The sequence below is a fragment of the Hyperolius riggenbachi genome, chromosome 7 (genome assembly GCF_040937935.1).
Source record: "Hyperolius riggenbachi isolate aHypRig1 chromosome 7, aHypRig1.pri, whole genome shotgun sequence".
Lineage (NCBI taxonomy): Eukaryota > Metazoa > Chordata > Amphibia > Anura > Hyperoliidae > Hyperolius > Hyperolius riggenbachi.
In genome coordinates, this window is record NC_090652.1 from 164061069 (window position 1) to 164081275 (window position 20207).

General features: G+C 44.3%; 1 protein-coding gene across 1 annotated transcript in view; it reads left to right on the top strand.

The window, feature by feature from the left end:
• TRA2B (transformer 2 beta homolog) overlaps window positions 1-18165 on the top strand; it is a 35647-nt gene extending 17482 nt beyond the window's left edge. The window contains exons 3-9 of the mRNA XM_068244839.1: window positions 5339-5501; window positions 8276-8464; window positions 10165-10280; window positions 10378-10467; window positions 14563-14631; window positions 17102-17175; window positions 17463-18165. Coding sequence (XP_068100940.1) covers window positions 5339-5501; window positions 8276-8464; window positions 10165-10280; window positions 10378-10467; window positions 14563-14631; window positions 17102-17175; window positions 17463-17473 — 712 coding nt within the window. The 3' untranslated portion in view covers window positions 17474-18165. The remainder of the gene's footprint in view (window positions 1-5338; window positions 5502-8275; window positions 8465-10164; window positions 10281-10377; window positions 10468-14562; window positions 14632-17101; window positions 17176-17462) is intronic.
• Window positions 18166-20207: the final 2042 nt, after the last annotated feature.

The following is a 20207-nucleotide window of genomic DNA, read 5'->3' on the forward strand; positions in this document are numbered from 1 at the left end:
TCTATGCTCAATAACTCTGTCACATCCGTGCTGGAATTTTTACATGATGGTTTCCTGAAAGGACTCAGTATAAGCACCCTTAAAGTACAAACTTCTGCTTTGTCTGTATTTCTGGAGAGGAGACTGGCTCAGGAACACTTAGTGATCCGTTTCTTTGAAGCTTTAAAGAGGATTAAGCCTACTATAAGGTCTAGAGTACCTACTTGGGACTTGAATACAGTCCTTCAGGGGCTTTGCAAAGCTCCGTTTGAACCCTTAGAACAGGCATCAGACAAGATGGTAACCCTTAAGACTGCATTTCTATTAGCCATCACTACTGCTAGACGACTGGGGGAATTACAAGCTCTTTCTATCAAAGAACCATACTGTGTGATATCTGATGATCGAGTTACATTGCGGTTGGACATTGCCTTCCTTCCCAAGGTTGTATCGACATTTCATAAATCTCAGGAGCTGTATATTCCTTCTTTTTGTGCTAATCCAGCTAATGATAAAGAAAGAGAGTTGCATCACTTAGATGTAAGGAGATGTCTGCTTTATTACCTGGAAAGAACTAAATCATGGAGACAGACTGAGGCAATGTTTGTCATCTTTTCCGGAAAATCTAAAGGAAAAGGAGCATCTAAGACCACTCTGGCTAGGTGGATAAAACAGGCTATTGCGACAGCTTATCAGATTCAAGGCAGACAGCTATCTTCACCAGTGAGAGCACATTCGACGCGAGCTGTTTCAACCTCATGGGCAGAGAGGGCTGGAGCCTCCATCGAACAGATATGCAGGGCAGCTACCTGGTCCAGCCAGAATACATTTATAAAGCACTATAGACTTAATGTGTTAGCTAACGCTGATTTATCATTTGGCAGAAAGGTTCTGCAGGCTGTGGTCCCTCCCTAAATATATATATGTATCGTGTATATCGTCTCATTAGGGGTGCTGTCTGAGCAGACGTACTGGGAAAGACCAAAATTACTTACGGTAACGTCTTTTCCAGTAGTCGCGAAGACAGCACCCCTACAACCCACCCTGGGTACAAAAATAATAATAATAATAATAATAATAATAATAATAATAATATATATATTATGTGTATGTATATATATATATATATATATATATATATATATATATATATATATATATATATATATATATATATATATATATATATATATATATATATATATATAGAGAGAGAAAGAGAGATATTAAAAACATTAAGCATCATTTGGTGTCCGTGTCGTTTGTATAGAACTGAAGGTAGAGTGAGAGACTATGCCTATTTATACTATTGACCGCCTGATTATGCAAATTTTTTAAATCTTTTGCAGCTTCCTGTCCGTTGCTCGGAGGGAGACAAGTCTCATTAGGGGTGCTGTCTTCGCGACTACTGGAAAAGACGTTACCGTAAGTAATTTTGGTCTTTTTTACATCTGAGCAACTTTCAACTCCCATTCATTTGCCAATAACTTTCACTACTCATCACAATGAATTGATCTATTTTTTTTTTTCCACCACCAATTAGGCTTTCTGTGAGTGGTACATTTTGCTAAGAGCCACTTTACTGTAAATGCATTTTAACAGGAAGAATAAGAAAAAAATGTAAAAAATCATTTCTCAGTTTTCAGCCATTATAGTTTTAAAATAATACATGCCTCCATAATTAAAACTCACGTATTGTATTTGCCCATATGTCCCGTTAAAATTATGTCCCTATCACAATGTATGGCGGCAATATTTTATTTGGAAATAAAGGTGCATTTTTTCAATTTGCGTCCATCACTATTTAGAAGCCCATAATTTAATAAATCATTTTGATCTACTCCTTTGACATGAATCTTTAAAAAGTTTAGACCCTTAGGTAACTATTTGGTTTTTTTGTTTTTATTATTAATTTTTTTTTTTTTTTTTTTAATTAAAACTTGTATGTGTATTTTTTTGGTGTGGAAGGTAAACGGGATTTTACATGGGTAAAAACATTTATTGAATGTAAAGTGATTTTTGGTGTAGTTTGCTATTTGGCCACAAGATGGCCACAGTCAAAAAGTCCTGGGAGCGAGCGATCTCGCTCCCAGGAAGAAGATAGAAGCAGGGGAACTTTTTGATCTCAGAAAAGCCGCAGCGTCTGAAGAGGCGTGAGCGCCCGACCCGTGGGAGTGCGCGCAGCCTAACTGGATGAAAATTCTGCTGATACAGAGGAGGTTAATCTGGCTCAACACATTTGTTTCCAAATTCTGTTAATGTTCACAATTTCCATGTAGGTCTGTAACTTTATCACTTATTCTGGTAGTAAATGTACTTAAAGGAATCAGCCAAAGTGATAAAAATCTGCTTTACTCACCTGGGGCTTTCTCTAGCTCCTTGCGGCCGACTGTCCCACGACGATCTCTCCGCTGTCCCGGGCTCCCCGCACGGTGCAGAGGCCGACCTTGAGGTCGTCCTTACTGCGCCTGCGTGAAGTGCCGCTGTCAATCAAGCCCACGGTGTCCACGGAATACTGCGTAGGCGCAGTAAGCCGTGGACAACCTCGGATTGATAGCAGCGCTTCACACAGGCGCAGTAATGACCTCGAGGTCTGCCTCTGCACAGCGGAGAGCAGAGCAGTCAGCGTGGGACAGTCGGCTGCAAGGGGCTGGAGAAAGCCCCAGGTGAGCAAAGTGGATTTTTATCTTTTTGGCTGCTGATTCCTTTAAAGAGACAGTGTGACGAAGATTATTCTGTTTCATTATCCCCAGTATTAGGCCCGGTTCACATTAGCGGGCGCCGTCCGGAATCGCCGTGCCGGAGCCGGACCGCATGCGGGACGGACGGAACGGACGCCCGGCATAGCAATGAAAGCCTATGCGTGCGTTCACATGCGTCCGTTTCATCCGGATCCGGACTCCGGCATAAGACCCAACATGCGCTATTTTTTGGTCCGGCTCCTCCGGCAGCCGTATCCGGGGCGGAGCCGGACTGCACCATCCGGCCAATACAAAGCAATGAGAACCGGAGAGCGCACAACACACTGGCAAAAAAACCGGATGTTCTACCCCACTTCCTATGCAGATTGTTGCGGCGATTTTGGATGGGGACACATGGGCAAGCATTTTGGAGTGGAGCAGCAGTGACTTTAAACGAGCTGGAGATGTTGGCAGCATGTCGGAGGTGGAGGTGAGTGCTAAACAGCGGAGGGCCTGATTCCACAGGTCCCCCTTCTGCTTACCTCCCAGACCCCAACATTTTATTTGGTTTGTACTAACTTTTGCCAAACGGATCCGGATCGCATCCTGATGAACACCTGATGCAACCTGATCGGATCCGGATCAGAACCGTACGGTTCCGATCCGGATCCGGTCAGGTCATCCGGTCCGTTTGGCAGACAACCGCAAGTGTGAACCGGGCCTTAGTTGTTTAATAGGGACAGTATCGTTTTCTCCATACAGCTAGTGTTAAAAAGCTCCTAACACTTGTACACAGCTTACTTGCATCATTATCAGGGGGTAGCAATGGGGGCTGGCTGTTATGTGCTCTCTCCTAACTGCGATCAGCCTTCTGTGTCTCTGGCTTCTCACAGCTTCAAAGTTACTAAATAAACAGGTTCTAATCCTGCCAGCTTCACAATATTTACAGCCTATTCATTTAGTTACATGTGAGACGTCTGCAGTGTGTTTGAGCGGAGTAATAAATCAGCTGTATCAGAGACATAGAAGGCTGATGGCAGTTCCCCTGTTGCATCCTCCCTCATTTAGCTGATGTACTGATGCAGGTCAGTTATGTACAAAAGCAGATTTGGTGTTTTAATTTCGAAAAAATTTGACCAGCGCTGCACAATACTCATGTGTCACTATAAAATCACAAGTATTTATTCCTGTTGTGCACTTACAAGTCTGCGGTTAGGTTAGCGCATAGTTTTTCCCACGGGGTCTCCCCCCGGCCTCCCGGTATGGCTGAATGGAATCCTTGATCCTGCTTGTATGGGGCCTCCCACCGTCTGCTTGTAATGCAGAAGACATTGTCAGCAGATCCGCACAGATGGGAGAGACCGAGCGGGGGAGAGCCCGTGGGAAAAACTCTATGCGCTAACCTAACCGCAGACTTGTAAGTGCACAACAGGAATAAATACTTGTGATTTTATACAGTGTTGCGCTATGTGAGGTTTTTCACTATTTTATCTTGAGAAAAACTGTATAAATTAGAGCTGCCTGGGAACGCAGTGATTGGTGGTGACTGCAGCAAGGGCGGAGTATTGCTTATAGGCGAGGGGAGCCTTAAATGCCCCGCATGCACATCTGACATTATAATCTGTGGTCCAACGTAATTGGTGAGTCGTTCTCCATATGGTGGTGGGAGTGACACACTAGTATTGTGCAGCGCTGGTCACATTTTTTTCAAAATTGGTACTTGAAAGGACTTGCCTATATTGATTACAGCGACGCCAAAAAAGTCAGAGAACTTGGACTTTTGAATTTTATTAGTAACCAGGAAGGTTTTTATATTTGACCGGATTGGTACATTCCTGATACCCGGCAGATTTGAGTAGCTGTCAGGGTGTCAGGAGGTGTTTCATAAAAGTGGTGTTCTATGATGGTTTTTTTTTTTTTTATATTATGTGGGGATTTGTAGAAAACTTCATACTCATTCCTAGAAGTTTTGGATCCTGTGGATCCGTGACCCCTTGAGCGCAAGGCTTAAACAGCCTTGGGCTGTTTGTGTATGATTTGGTGTTTTAACACAGGCCCTATGGAGAAAATTATGCTGTCCCTATTAAACTAATGCTGGGGATAATGGAACAGCATAATTTTCACCATACTGCCCCTTTAAAGGGACTCCGAGCTCTAAATAAAAACAAAATTGGTACTTACCTGGGGCTTTCTGCAGCCCAGTGTAGGTCGGGAGGTCCCACGGCGTCCATCTGGCTCTTCTCCCAGGCCTTCGCTCAGAAATTGCTCCCGGCGACACTGGGCCCGAGTGTCAGGCTCCTTCCTGAAACGCTACGTCTGTCGTCATCACGGCGGCCGGCGTGCCAGTACTGCGCATGCGCGGTTTAATCGCACATGCGCCATACTGTAACGCCAATCGCCTTGATGAAGCGAGGCTGCCGGCATGACGACAGACGTGACGTTTCAGGAAGGAGGAGCCTGACACTCGGGCCCAGTTTGGCCGGGAGCCATTTCTGAGCGAAGGCCTGGGAGAAGAGCCAGATGGACGCCGTGGGACTTCCTGACCTACACTGGGCTGCAGAAAGCCCCAGGTGAGTACCAATTCAGTTATTTGGAGCTCGGAGTCCCTTTACTATAGTACCGGTGTCTTGGTAAATGGTGTGCATGTTTCACTGTCCCTTTTTGTTTTAATCCTTTAGGTCACGATCAAGGCGAAGTTCTCGACGCCATTACACAAGGTCCCGTACTCGTTCAAGATCTCATAGAAGATCAAGAAGCCGTTCATACAGCAGAGAATATCGAAGACGTCACAGCCATAGTCGTTCGCCTATGTCAAATCGTAGGCGTCACATTGGGAGTAGGGTAAATAGTTTTTGTTTTTTTTCTTAGCACTTTTCTTTTTGATTAACTTATTTTTGCCCTTCAATAATACAGGAATCGACACAGATTTGGATCACCATGTTGGCCATAGATTGTAAAAGTGAGAGAAATTTTGTTTTTAACCACTTGCCGACCTCCTCACACCGATGGCCGTGGCTGCGGCAGCTCCAGGACTGCCTAACGCCGATCGGCGTAATGTCCTGGAGCAGTGGTTTACGGGAGATTGCACGCACATCCCCGCTTGGATGACGGAGCTAAGCTCTGCCTTCAGTCTCCCAGACTGTTAGACTGCGAAACCGCCATATTTTAACACGGTACAGCCCTGCAATCTATGGCAGCACTGTACAGGGGACAGCCATATGACACGGCTGTCCCCCCTGGTGGCACAAAAGTGATCCGCTGTCATAGATCACGCTGGTGGGCGGAGAGTATAAAAAATGGGTGACTTTATTGCAAAATAAAACAAGATTTATATAAAAATAAACGGGAGCAATCTGAACCCACCAACAGAGGACACACCAATAGAGAGCGCTGTTGGTGGGGGGAGTCACTTATGTGCTGAGTTGTACGGCCCCACAACGAGGCATTAAAGCTGCAGTGGCCCTTTTTTTGTTAAAAATGGCCTGGTCTTTAGGGGGGTTTAAGCCCATGGTCCTTAAGAGGTTAATGTGATTTCTTCTATTGGCTAACTAAATATATTCTCTAATGAAAATAATCAGTTTACTCTAATGCATATTGATATACAGTTAACTAAAGCTAGCCATACATCTAGCGATGATGGGCAGATATGACCAAGAGACAAATCTCTCTAATCGAGTCTGGTTAGAGAGATCTGTTGGCTGCCCATAAACCGCAGGCCGATTCCCGATCAATGTCATGCTGAAATTGATCAGGAATCGGCCTTGTGACGCCGTATCTGACACCCCTGACATTATCCCTTCAACAATAAATATATTTTTATATATAATGCTAAATATTTTGTTTTGATTATTATAATCGAATCGGATGGTTGATCGGCCGCCAAGTCGCCTGATGTATGGCTACCTTAAAACTCTCAAACATTTACAAGCACCATATCAGAGAAGACGATGTTTGATGGCAAATCTAGAACAATGGGATTATGGAACAGTGATTTATGATCTGAGGCCAGACAATAGTGTCATACCTTTGACCTGTGTACCATGTTTGTGTTGGCTGTGTATCCGGTAATGGTGTCTAAAATTAGCTCTCCGGAAGTGAATTCTTCCCCTGGCCTAGTATTTGCCCTGCCTCACCAAATAGTCTTGTAATTGGGCACAGCTGACATGTTAGAAACATATTTTTAGGCTATCCCCCTCTGAATTTGACCATTAAGAATTTTTTTGTGGTTCAGACATTCACATTGTCCACACTGCTACATGGATGGGGAGATGCACTGTTCTCTGCAGTGTTTAAAGAGGAACTATCATGGAAATCTTAAAATTTAAAATGCATACAAATAAGTACATTTCTTCCAAAGTAAAATGAGCCATAAATTACTTTTCTCCTATGTTGCTGTCATTTACAGTAAGTAGTAGAAATCTGACATTACTGACAGGTTTTGGGTTAGTCCACCTCTTCATAAAGACATTTCCTGAAAAAGCCTTATACAGAGATGCTGGCCAGCCTCCCTGCTTGCTGCACACTTTTTTGGCAGTTGGACGAAGTAACTGCCATTCACGAAGTGCTTTAAAAAATAAAGCCCATGAGAAGATGGGCTAGTCCAAAATCTGTCGGTAATGTCCGATTTCTACTTACTGTAAGTGACAGCATCATAGGAGAAAAGTAATTTATGGCTCATTTTACTCTGAAACGTGCTTCTTATTTGTAAATGTTTACATGTATTTTAAAATTTTCGCGACAGGTCTGTTTTAGGCAGTGCATTTACACATTTTTTTTTTTCCGGGCCTAGAGTAGTTAAAAAATTGAGTTATGTGATGAATGGATAGAATATTCCCCATGTTAAATTTTGATAATAATAATTTTATCTTCACTGAAGGACTTGTATAAGGGCTTATGATTGAATGCATAACACAATTTTTTTCTTTTTGCCATTTCTTTTCTGGGGGTTATTTAAGTATTTGTATAATGCTGACATATTACGCAGTGCTGTAAAGAGTATATTGTCTTGTCACTAACTGTCCCTCAGAGGGGGCTAACCAACTAATACCTATCATTGTCCTATGTCTCTGCACGTATTGTGTATGTGTCATACTCTAGGGTCATTTAGGTGTCATTTAGGGTCATCAATTTAGGTGGAAGCCAATTAATTTATCTGTATGTTTTTTGGGATGTGGGATGAAACCCACGCAGGCACTGGGAGACGTACACGAGAAACCACCGCCGGGAAAATTGGGTGCAGGATACAGCCGGTCTGGCTTATCCTGCTTCTGCACAAGTTACTGGCAACTTGAAATACAATTAAGGACGGCGCTGAAGGTACTCACTGTGCGCTGCTATAGCTGTAATTCCTATTATGGCCTATGGTGGCGCCAGCTGTGCCCAAATCCTGATCTGGCTGGGCTTCGTGCCGGGGATCCCATCGCTGCAAAGCGCGAGCGCTAACCACTACGCCACCGTGCTTACACCTTTATAATACAGGCAATAATAATGCCCCCTCAATATCAGGGCGTTTATTACAACTGTCCTACTCAACGTCCAGAGTTCTTTAAGGAGTGTTTCTGATATAGATAAAATATTGTGTTAACCTTTTAGTAAAAACTTATTTTCCTCCACAGGCCAATCCAGATCCTAACTGTTGCTTGGGTGTCTTTGGCCTAAGTCTCTACACCACAGAACGTGATCTAAGAGAAGTTTTTTCAAAGTATGGTCCATTAGCTGATGTTTCAATAGTGTATGATCAACAGTCTCGACGTTCAAGAGGATTCTCATTTGTCTACTTTGAAAATGTTGATGACGCAAAAGAGGTGAGAAATTACTGTCTGTACTAGACCTAATAAATGAAAAATCAATAACTGTGCAAAAAGTTGCCCTTAAAGTGGGTTTAAAGCTCCCATAAAGATAGTCAAAGGAGTGCACATTAAAAATATTGATTGGCATTTTTTGTTCTGCGAATAAAGCATCTGGTCAGTGTTAATATTGACCTGGTGGAGCCTGCAGCTGCTTATGTTCCTAAGCCGATGAGGTTCCTTGTGCATTCAGGGCTCAGCCACACTATAAGCGCTTTTCTGAGCATTTATGATTAGAGCTTTTTGAGCGCTTATTAAAAATCGCTCACTTTCTTTGAAATTGCAGCTTTTTTTTTTTTTTTTTTTTTTAACCACTATTTTAATGGTGAATGGGAGCAATTTTTTTAAAAAGCGCTCAGAGCGCTAATCATAAAGCGCTTAGTGTGGATGAGCCATAAGGGTCCTATGAAGTCGGAAGTGTTGCCACATTCTTGGAAGACTTCCTCTCTCAGCGTTAACTTATCTTCTGCAGTTCCCTCTGTCTGACAGATGTGTACTTTGACTAACAGCGATTATGTAGCCAGAGACGGAGGGAACTGCAGAGAATAAATGAATGGTGAAAGTGGAAGTCTTGCCACCTTCGGAACATATCAGCTGGTGGATTTACCAGGTCAATAATTCACTCACTGGAGGCTTTATTTGCAGGAAAAAAAACTGCTGATACACATTAAGTGCACTACTTCAAATGTTTGTTTTGTTTATACTGGGGAGGATGTAGTCTGTAGAAAGGGAGATGTTCATGGTACCGACTTGACAAAAAAATCAGTTAGTCTTAGTTCACTCTACAAAATTGATTTTCAGATCGTTTTTATTTTTAAAGAAATGTGCGGGGTTTTTTTTTTTTTTTTTGCACATTCCTTTGGGAAAAATTGTAGCGTTTTGCCAATCGCTCAGTATGAGCCAGCCCTTATAGAAGCTGTGAGAAGGTAATTAAGTGGAGCTGAAACTTTCAGCCAAAAGAGATGGTCCATGCTAATAATTCCAGCTTGCTTGCAAATAAACTTGATCAGACAAAACCAGCAGTGCATTTGCTTGGTCCATGCTTGCATTCCATAGTTATTAGCTTCTCATTGATCATACCTGACAGGCAGATGGTGCTTTAAAGAGCTAAATCAATCTTTACTCACCTAGTGGTGCTACCAGCCCCTAGAAGTTTGTGCAGCCCCTTGGTCCCATTGTCACTTTGGGAAGGCCTCCAACCCAGGCTGCAATCGCGCAGAGCACTTCCATTGATGTGTGATAGCAGCGAGCATGTGCAGAAGTTTAGGACCTAGACCTGTGTCAGAGCCCTTCCAAATGTAAAAGTGGGACCCTGGAGGGTAACGGGAGAACAGCGAGGGGCCGTGCAGACCTCTAGGGGTTGGAAGAAGCCCCGAGTAAAGCTATTGTGTTTTTTTATTTTGTTTTTTTGGCTTGTGTAGTACCATGGAGCTGCTTGTGCATGGCTTTTTCCTCCATGCACTAGCGGCTACTGTGTGGATGTTGACTGTCTGTACCTGCACAGTGCAGCCACACTTCTGCACAAGTGCAACCATGAAGTACAAAAGATTTGCTTTAAAGAAAATAGTGGTAGTAGTAAATCGTGAATAGTTGAACTATTAGCTCTGAGTGATGTGACTTGCTCATGTGTGGTGGGTTTTTCCCTCTCATTGTTTCAGGCAAAGGAACGTGCAAATGGAATGGAACTTGATGGAAGACGGATAAGAGTTGATTTTTCAATTACAAAAAGGCCCCACACCCCCACACCAGGAATATACATGGGAAGGCCAACTTAGTAAGTGTTTGTTTTATGTATGTGTGTATTCTATATGTGTAGAATTCTTAGCTTCTGTTTGAGTTTTGAACTGGAATATTTTTTTCTATCTGTACAGTGGAAGTTCACGCCGCAGAGATTATTACGATCGAGGTTATGACAGAGGTGGATATGATGACCGTGAATACTATAGCAGATCCTCTTACAGGTAAAAGCTGATGATGTGTCTGGAGTTCAGCTAGTTAAAGTTTAAAGTGAACCTTGAGTCAGAAAAATGAGTTTTACTCACACGGGGCTTCTACCAGTCCCCTGCAGCAGTCCTGTGCCCTCACAGCCACTCACTAATCCTCTAGTCTCCCGCTGCCAGCTAGTGTAATTTTTGCCGACAGGCTCGACAAAACTGGCCACGCGTAGCTTTTTCCGCATTTCCGACTGCAATTAGCGCTATTGCGGGCCGCAACGCGTACAAATATACGCGTTGCCGCATATCTATGCGTTCGTAATGCGGCAACGCGACACGCAATAGCGCTAATTGCAGTCGGGAATGCGGAAAAAGCTACGCGTGGCCGGGCCTGTCGGCAAAAATGAACCTAGTTGGCAGCGGGGACCAGAGGATTAGTGAGTGGCTGCATTAGTGAGGGCACAGGACTGCTGCAGGGGGCTGGTAGAAGCCCCAGGTGAGTAAAACTCATTTATTTTTCTGACTTAAGGTTCACTTTAAAGCGGACCTGGACTCAGAATGTCCTCTCTGTTCTAAAAGATGTGCAACAGCATAATAACCTTTAAAGGGACACTTAAGCCAAGAATAAAAAATTAGTATTACTTGCCTGGGGCTTCTACCAGCCCCCTGCAGTTGTCCCGTGCCCTTGCAGTCACGGCTTCTCTGGTCCCCCGCAGCCAGCTAGTTTTGTTTCCCCTAACAGGCCCTGACAGGGCGTCAGTAGGCTTTCTGCGCCTGTGCAGGCCTGGCCACACACATCCTTCATGTTACCGTCCTCAATAGCGTCCTGCACAGGTGCAGGGCCCTAGTGTGGACAGGAAAGCTAAGAAAAATACATGTGGCTGGGCCTGTCAGCGAAAAGGAAATAAGCTGGTTGCGGGGGACCGAAGGCTCCGTGAGTGACAGCGAGGGCACGGGACGGCTGGAGGGGGCTGGTAGAAGCTCCAGGTAAGTAAAACTGATTTTTTTTATTCCTGGCTTAAGTGTCCCTTTTTAAACGAATACATTTTTTTTGTTACAGCTGATACAAATCCTAAAATCTGCACTGTTTCTACTTCCTGATTCATAGAAGCAGACATATTGTTAGCAGCCTGTGCTTTCAAATGAGCTTATCTGCCGTAGCAGTCATGTGACACGGGAGAGATCAACTTACAACTTGTGATTAGACACGAATGAGGGGGAATTGGACAGGCTAAACTCTTTAAATACATACAGGGTGCATTTCTGTTTTGTGTCCTGTGGAAGAGTTCAGGTCCACTTTAAAACATACTAAAAATCTGACCTTGCTTGTGTGTGTATAGGGGAAAGTAATGCATTTACAGTTAAAATGCGTGAATGTAAACCAGGGCTGTGGATTCAGTACAAAAATCTTCAGTCTCCTCTGTTTGATTCCTCAACTCCTCTAATTTGCATATTATAATCTTGATTTAAAGTGTCTCTTAAAGGGACACTTAAGCCATAAAAATTGTACTCACCTGGGGCTTCTACCAGCCCCATGCAAGCCATCCTGTGCCCTCGCAGTCACGATGGCATCCTCCTGTCACCGCCGCCAGCTACTTCCGTTTTCAGCGACAGGCCCGGCAGGCCTTGCCACGCGTCTGCGCGATCCTGTCTGCTATATCGCCCTCTCTACTGCTATTGCGGACAGGAACGCGAAGAAGCAGACACGTGGCCAGGCCTGTCGCCGAAAGTGAAAGTGGCTGCTGATGGGGGGACAGGAGGATCTGATAGATTGTGAGGGCACATGATGGCTGCAGGGGGCTGGTAGAAACCCCAGGTGAGTAAAACTATGGCTTACACATTCCTCTTAAAAGGCATCTCAAAACTTCCAAAGCCTAGGAAATCTTTATAAAATGGCATCCGCTTTTGGGAACAAAAAGCTCCTATCCATGAAGCTGACTATCCAGACAGCCATCCCAGTCTGTCATTGCCAACATGAATACCTGGCCATGTCATCTGTATACTAAGATTAACTAGAGCCCATATCAGTCGGGTTCCAGCATGTAGCTCTGCTATTTTGCAGAAAAAGGTCTCTACAGTTTCTATATCTGATATAGAAAAGTCCAGGGTCATTTTATGTAAGGGGGCAAATCTATGATCCTGGAACCCAACTGATACTGAAATCTTATTAAACAGACAATGGCCTCAATTCACTAAGCTTTATCAAACTTTTGATAATTTACCTCATGAGTAAAATCTAATTTTGAATTCACTAAGTAAGGTGTTACTGGTTTATTGAACATTTTATCGCTAAAACATTAGATAAATCTATAACACCTTAGTGAATGCAAAATTAGATTTTAAACATGAGGTAAATTATCAAACGTTTGATAAAGCTTAGTGAATTGAGGCCAATGTGCTGGGACAGTCAGCATTTCTTTTATCAAATGGTCACTTCCCACTTGGTAAATTGCTGCAAATGGGAATGTCTCTAATGCCGGGCATACACAATGCGTTTTCACACGTGTCATCGAGCCGCTGGTGCCCGTCCTTATCTCCGCTTGAGTTTTTCGTTTGTCCTGCCCGCCGGTATCAAGCCCGGAATCGATCATCGAGCCATCAGCGGCTCGATTGATAAAAAACGCTAATTGCTCAGCAGATGGTTAGATAAATTTCCAACATGTTGAACTGTATCTAAAGCCTCATCTACACACGTAGATGAGGCGGCGATGTGGCTTATCAATTGAGCTGCTGATGCGGCTCGATTAATAAGATCAGACAGGACGGATCTCCCCACCGCCGATTCCCTGCTCGCTCCCAGCGAGGGGACAATGGCAGGGAATAGAGCGGAAGATAAGCGGCGCCGGCAGGGAAACTAATCCGGTGTACGTGGAAGAGACGATCCGGTGGCTAATCGAGCCGCCGAATCGGAGTCTCATCTACGCGTGTAGATGAGGCTTAATGCTGTGCATAGATGGGTCGACACCTTATCAATGGAGCTGCTGATGGCTCGCTTGATAATATCCGACAGGTCCGATTACCCACTCGATCCCCGCGGGCAGACAATAGCGGTGAATCGAGCAGAAGTCAATCCGGCGGCTAATCGAGATCATTTATGTGCTTCTTTCCCCCTGCTATCACCCACTGAATAGTGACAGGCTGTTTCTTCCTGCAAAGTGCAGACAGCTCTTCCAGTCTGTAATTCCTCATTATGCGAAAGCCCAGCCAGCTCAGAGGATGATTTATCCAGCTTGTAAAAAATAGAGCAGAGAGAAGCTGCCCTAATTTAAATAACACACAGGCAGTGTGCATAGAGGGGCCTGGAGGGGGGAGATGCATCACAGAACCACAACACTGAAGAACTTGGCAGCCATCCAGACACAGGCCTCAATTCACAGAGCTTTATCAAACGTTTTGATAATTTTCCTCATGGGTAAAATCTAATTTTGAATTCACGAAGGTGGTTATAAATGTATTGATCATTTCATCGATAAAACATTAGATAAATCTATAACACCTTAGTGAATTCGAAATTAGATTTTACCCATGAGGTAAATTATCAAACGTTTGATAAAGTGTTTGGCAAAGATCCGTGAATTGGGGCCACAGGGTGACAAGTCCGACAGGGGAAAGATAAGCTGATTTATTACAGAGATGGTGATAGTAGAACGTGCTGCAGTAAGCCAGAGCACATTAGGATAGGTTTTGGAACTTGTAGAATGGTAGAAAACAGGATGAAATTTTTGTTACGGAGCCTCTTTAAGATATGTGAATAGATTAAAGGCATTATTCTTTAGTTCTTTGTCATACCCCACCACCAGGGGTAGGTGAAGAAAAAAAAAAGCATTTACAACTAACAGAACAGAGGTGCATGCTTTTTTTAAAAACTGGCATCACCTAGTTAGCTGGTACAGGTGTGTATCAGTCTTCCCAGTGTGTTTTGTAAAGTCTCTTTAGTCCTCATTGGGTTTAGTTGTTATATCCATTTTAGTGTTCATTCGTACCTTGTTAGTTTTCTTTTCTCTGATTCACAAGACTAGCTGAACATATCTGCAAAAGATTGAAGACAATTGTTTTAGCTGTGTATCTGTTTTTTGATGAGGATTTTGGTTGATCCTATAAGTCTTGCATCGTGTATTTCAGAGGTGGTGGTGGAGGAGGAGGAGGAGGAGGCGGCTGGCGTGGTGGACAGGACCGGGACCAATTTTCTAGGTAATTTAAAAAGAAAGGAATTGCTTTTATGTGAGAAATAGCCCACTGATTGATATGGGTTCTCAATTTCAGTATATTTAACGATGCAGAGAAAGATTCACAAAATCAGACGTGTACTCTGCCTAAAGAACTCCGGAACTGAAAGTAAAAATAGGTGGTCATACCTGGGGCGTTTTCAATGACCCCATAATAGCCATGGCTCCTCAGGTGGTTGGTCATGCTTTCTTCCCCGTTTTTAAAAGCTGCTACTGAGCTCAATTGCAGCCATGCCACATGCTTTGCCCTCTCCAAGCACATCCTTGATTGTGCTCCCAAACAGCTGTGCATAGCAGCCGTTGATGGGAACTTTCTGCACATGCATGGTTTGTAAACCATTGTAACGGCACATGTCCAGGACATTCCTAGCCGAGGCTGAATTGCACAGTTTTTCAGGAGCACATTCAAGTGGAACAGTGCATGGTTGAGATCAGAACAGAGGGCAAAGGACTCTGAGGAGCCCAGTGAAGTTTAGGTGCCACAAAGATGGGGGCCACCTTGTGTTGTGTGTGGTTTTTTTTTTTTTTTTTTGTTTTTTTTTTTTTAGGTGTGCTTTAAAGGAATACTGCAGGGGGGTCGGGGGAAAATGAGTCGAACTTACCGGGGATTCTAATTAGGGCTGCACGGTTTTTCGGTTTTAAATTGAAACTGCGATTCATTAGAAGACGATCTTCTGATCGTCAGTTTTTTGTGAATCGCGGTTTCTCCTGCCCGTACGGATCTGCCCGCCCGAATGCATTAAATTCTGAATGCGGAGGGAGGATGGGGGCGGATCCACAGCTGTCATGCCTAAGATTGCTGCTGATTGGGCAGAAGCTGCGTACAGCTCCGCCTACCGCCTGTTAGCGCATGCTGCGGGTCTTGGGGTGACACAAGTGAACTAGGAAGTACGGAGGGAGGACTCTGCCGCTATAGGAAGTACGGAAGCCCCTGAGGACTCTGCCGCTATAGCGGCAGAGTCCTCAGGGGCTTCCGTACTTCCTATAGCGGCAGAGTCCTCCCTCCGTACTTCCTAGTTCACTTGTGTCACCCCATGACCCGCATGCAGCATGTGCTAACAGGCGGTAGGCGGAGCTGTACGCAGCTTCTGCCCAATCAGCAGCAATCTTAGGCATGTGTCCGGCAGGATCGTGCTGATGCCTCCCATCAAAGGAGATAAAAGGCCAGCGGGGAGGATAATTACAGCGGCTACTCCTATCCCACTTGGAACCACCGGCTGAGGATCACGCTGCTGCTGGGCTAATGCCGGTAACCGGGTATGATCAAAGGGCCACATTGAGGATCATTACCGCGGCTATTGCCGCTTGGAGCCACCATGGATCACGCTGCTGCTGCCGCCCCACTGCGCACCTCATTGGGAACATTTGGACCAGCCTGGACCCCCAGACAGCACCCAGCTACTGCCACCCAGGCTGCTGAGATATCATGTAATATAACTAGTGGTTAGTTACTGTAGCTGGGAGGGGGTTTTATGTAATGCAATGCAGTGTAGCGAAAAAAAATTTTTTTACTGAGATAAAAATCGCAATTTCAGTTTTTACCTAAAATCGTGCAGCCCTAATTCTAATGCTCCCCCGCAGACATCCTGTGCCCGTGCAGCCACTCGCCGATGCTCCGGCGCCCGCCTCTGGTTCACTTCTGGAATTTCAGACTTTAAAGCCTGAAAACCACTGCACCTGTGCTGCTGTGTCCTCGCTCCCGCTGATGTCACCAGGAGTGTATAGCACAAGCCCAGTATGGTCTGTGCCTGCGCCATACGCTCCTGGTGACATCAGCGGGATTGAGGACATGGCAACGCAGGCGCAGTGGTTTTCAGGCTTTAAAGTCTGAAATTCCAGAAGTGAACAGGAGGCGGGGCTGGAGCATCGGTGAGCGGCTGCACGGGCACAGGATGCCTGCAGGGGACCATTAGAAGCCCCAGGTAAGTTCAACTCATTTTCCCCCGACCCCTACAGTATCCCTTTAAAAACTGAGAAATGATGCATTTTTTTTTATTTTTGTTGGGCCTGCGCAGTATGCTCCTGGTGACCTCAGCGGGAGCGAGGACACAGCAATGCAGGTGCAGTGGTTTTCAGACTTTAAAGTGTGAAATTCCAGAAGTGAACCGGAGCATCGGTGAGTGGCTGCGTGGGCACAGGATGTCTGCGGGGGACCATTAGAAGCCCCCGGGTAACTTCAACTCATTCCCCCCTACAGTATTCCTTTAATAGAGGCATCTTTTGCAGTTTTTACATTTGTTTACACTACTTCATGACTTGTCTGCATAAAATAGACCATTTCTTCCATTCTTTGACAACTAGCTCTTCTGTTTGCATGCAGTGCAGTTTGGCAATTTGTTTAAAACTAATACAGTATTAGAAATGTGGAAGCTGCTTCTAGAAAAGCAATGGGTAACAAAGTATTTACCTGTGAACTATTTTTTGTTTCTCTACAGGAGGCGGTCTCCTTCACCCTACTACAGCCGAGGTGGCTATCGCTCTCGCTCTAGATCCCGTTCCTACTCTCCACGTAAGTCTTGCTCTACTTTTTGGCACTTGGCCAACCTAAATACTGGGATTGGGAAGCTCCGTAGGCCTGTCAGACTAGTTCAAACTACAAGAGTGGCACCTTTTGGCTTGTGACATGACCTCAGTGGATGTCGTTGCCAGTGAAATGTGTAGTCCCGTTTCAGCCAGCACTTGCTAAAAGTAGCTAGCAGCATTGCAAGGGGACATCTCCACTCTTCTTCACCCATCTCCCCCATCCCTTGTCAAACATTTAGTAGCATATAGTAATCCTTTCTTTTTCCTTTGCAGGTCGATACTGAAGGGTGAATGTATCCAAGCAACTTTCATATTTCGCAGAGAATGATTTTTGTGTATACAGTACTGCTTAAATGTGTGCGGTAAACTGCTTTTGTGGCAACACTTTGGTAGATTTGTTATATTTTCATTTTCTTGTGTAGACAAACCTGTGATTTAGTCTCTTTGGAGATTTTGCATGTGTTTTTTTAAATTGTTTGACTTGTGACACCAAGGCATATTTTATTACTTTTCTATTAGAAGCCATTATTTTTTTTTTTCCCCAAGGAAATCTTTTTAGAAAGTCTCAATATTTTCATAATGGCCCATGTCAGAGATAATCTGGAACTATAGCCACGAGTGACAAGATCGACGTGCACAAGACAGGTTTACTTATAGGTGGCCTTAGCACCTTCTTGATAAAGTTAAATTTACATTTTCAAGACTGCTTTTGTTCTGAAATGTGTGTGCCTAGCTGTACAGGCTTTTTAGATAATTCTGGAAAGGAAGGTAAAATCAATAACTGCACCCTGTACTACAAAAGAACCCCCCACAAGATGTATGATACATGTATTTTTGTTTGGAGGGATAGTGCAAGGTTAAACCCCTATGTTGATGCACCTTTTACTTTTTCAGTTCTTGGAATGTTCTATATTTACCTTTGTAACAAAATAATTTGAAAGTCATGGTCATTAAAAGAAGCTGTTTCAAATGTAAACTTGTGATATTGTTTCTTTGTACGTTTTTGAAAGTGACGATTATGTCAAAGAAGCCATCCTTATGCAGAGCTCCAGCTATAGAATTGAGTTTGGATAGTAGTACAGGGTTTGTTTTTCTCTTTTTTTTTTTTTTTTTTTTTTTTTTCCCCCCTTTCAATATTTCTTGACACTTGGTTATTTTCCAAGTATTAGGGCTGGTTCGCAATACAAGAGCTTTTTCTAAAGGTGCGTACACACATGCAACTGGTCGTTTGAAACGATCGTTCCCCGATCGTTTAAAAAAAAAAAAAAAAAAGCTACCAACGACCATTAAAGAGACACTGAAGCGAAAAAAAGATATAATGAATTGGTTGTGTACTATGAATAATTACTAGAATAGCAGCAAAGAAAATATTTTCATATTTTTATTTTCAGGTATATAGTGTTTTTTTCTAACATTCATAACACTCAGCATTCAAAATGATTCTTTCAGAGCAGTCTGTGAACTAATGACCTCTCCTCTGGCAGAGAAAAAGTAAAAAATTAACTAACAGTTGAGATAATAAAAGTCAGAAAACAGCCCTCTCCACGACTTTGAAAGTCGTAGAGCTTAATGGTTTTTTGTATAGAGAGAACTGGAGTTTCTTAAATCTTCCTGTACTGGAAACAATTAGACTGATGTATCTGATCTTAATGTTCTATTTCTTAGCTGTACTACACATACAAATCATAATATCATAAAAAAATTTTTTTCGCTTCAGTGTCTCTTTAACCACTTGATGACCCAGCCTTTACCCCCCCCCCCCCCCCCCCTAAGGACCAGCGCTGTTCTGTGCTGGGTGGGCTCTACAGCCCCCAGCACAGATCAAACACCAGGCAGAGCGACCAGATCGCCCCCCTTTTTCCCCACTAGGGGGATGATGTGCTGGGGGGGGGCCTGATCGCTCCTGCCTGCGTGTGGCTGGTGGGGGGGGGGCGCACCTCAAAGCCCCCTCCACCGCAGGATTCCCCCTCTTCTCCCTCCCTTCCCCGGAGATCGGAGGCTGCGCAGGAACGGATCTGTCCTGTGCAGCCTCTAACAGGCTCCTGCCTGTCATGTGACAGCGATCCCCGGCTGCTGATTGGCCGGGGATCGCTGATCTGGTACAACGCTGCTACTGTTCGCTTTGTTTACATTTGTACAACGCTGCTGATTATTTCCGCTTGTGTTTACATTTAGCCTGCGAGCCGCGATCGGCGGCCCACAGGCTATTCATGGAGCCCCCCGCCGTGAATTGACAGGGAGCAGCTGCTTCCTGATTAATTAGATCTGCGTCGCTGGGCCTGCAGCTGCCACTTTGCCGACGCGCGTTATGAGTGCGCGGTCGGCAAGTGGTTAAGTCTAACGACAGATGAGCTAGATCGTTAAAAACGACCGATCTAGCTTGGCGGTTTTTTTTCCAACGACTATCGTTTGCAAAAGTAGTTAATCGTTGGAAACGGTCGTGCGTATCAGGCTTGACATGCGAATTTCGCTATTTCTCCATGGAACTTTTCATGCGCAAGCGCAATAGTTGCTCAGACTGCGTCGCAACAATGCTAACTATGCGGATTTCCGCCAGCAGTCTGAGGAGCTGGGAGTGAGGTTGTTGGCTAGAGGCTACAATGAGCAGGACATCCAAGAGGCCTATGTCAAAAGCAAGTACAAAACGAGATCAGACCTCTTAAAGAGGAAACCCAACGAATCTTCCCATACAGCGAAAAACTCCCTTCTCTTTTGGCTACACCAATATGGCTGACCATATAAAGAAAGTAATCCATAGGAACTGAGACATCCTGACCAGGGATCCCATACTGAAGCCTCTAGTGACTGAAGGACCACTATTCTCTTTCAGAAGATCTCCTACAATAGGCTCATTGGTGAGCAGAAAAGAGTTCAAAACAGCAAGTGGTAGTGATTGGTTACGTGAAGGAGGCCCTTGGGGTAACAGGTGTGGACATTGCAAATCATGCAGTCAGATGGTAGTGGGTTGCTAATTTCATATTGGCCCACTTCGACGCAATACGGGCTCTTTTTTTACTT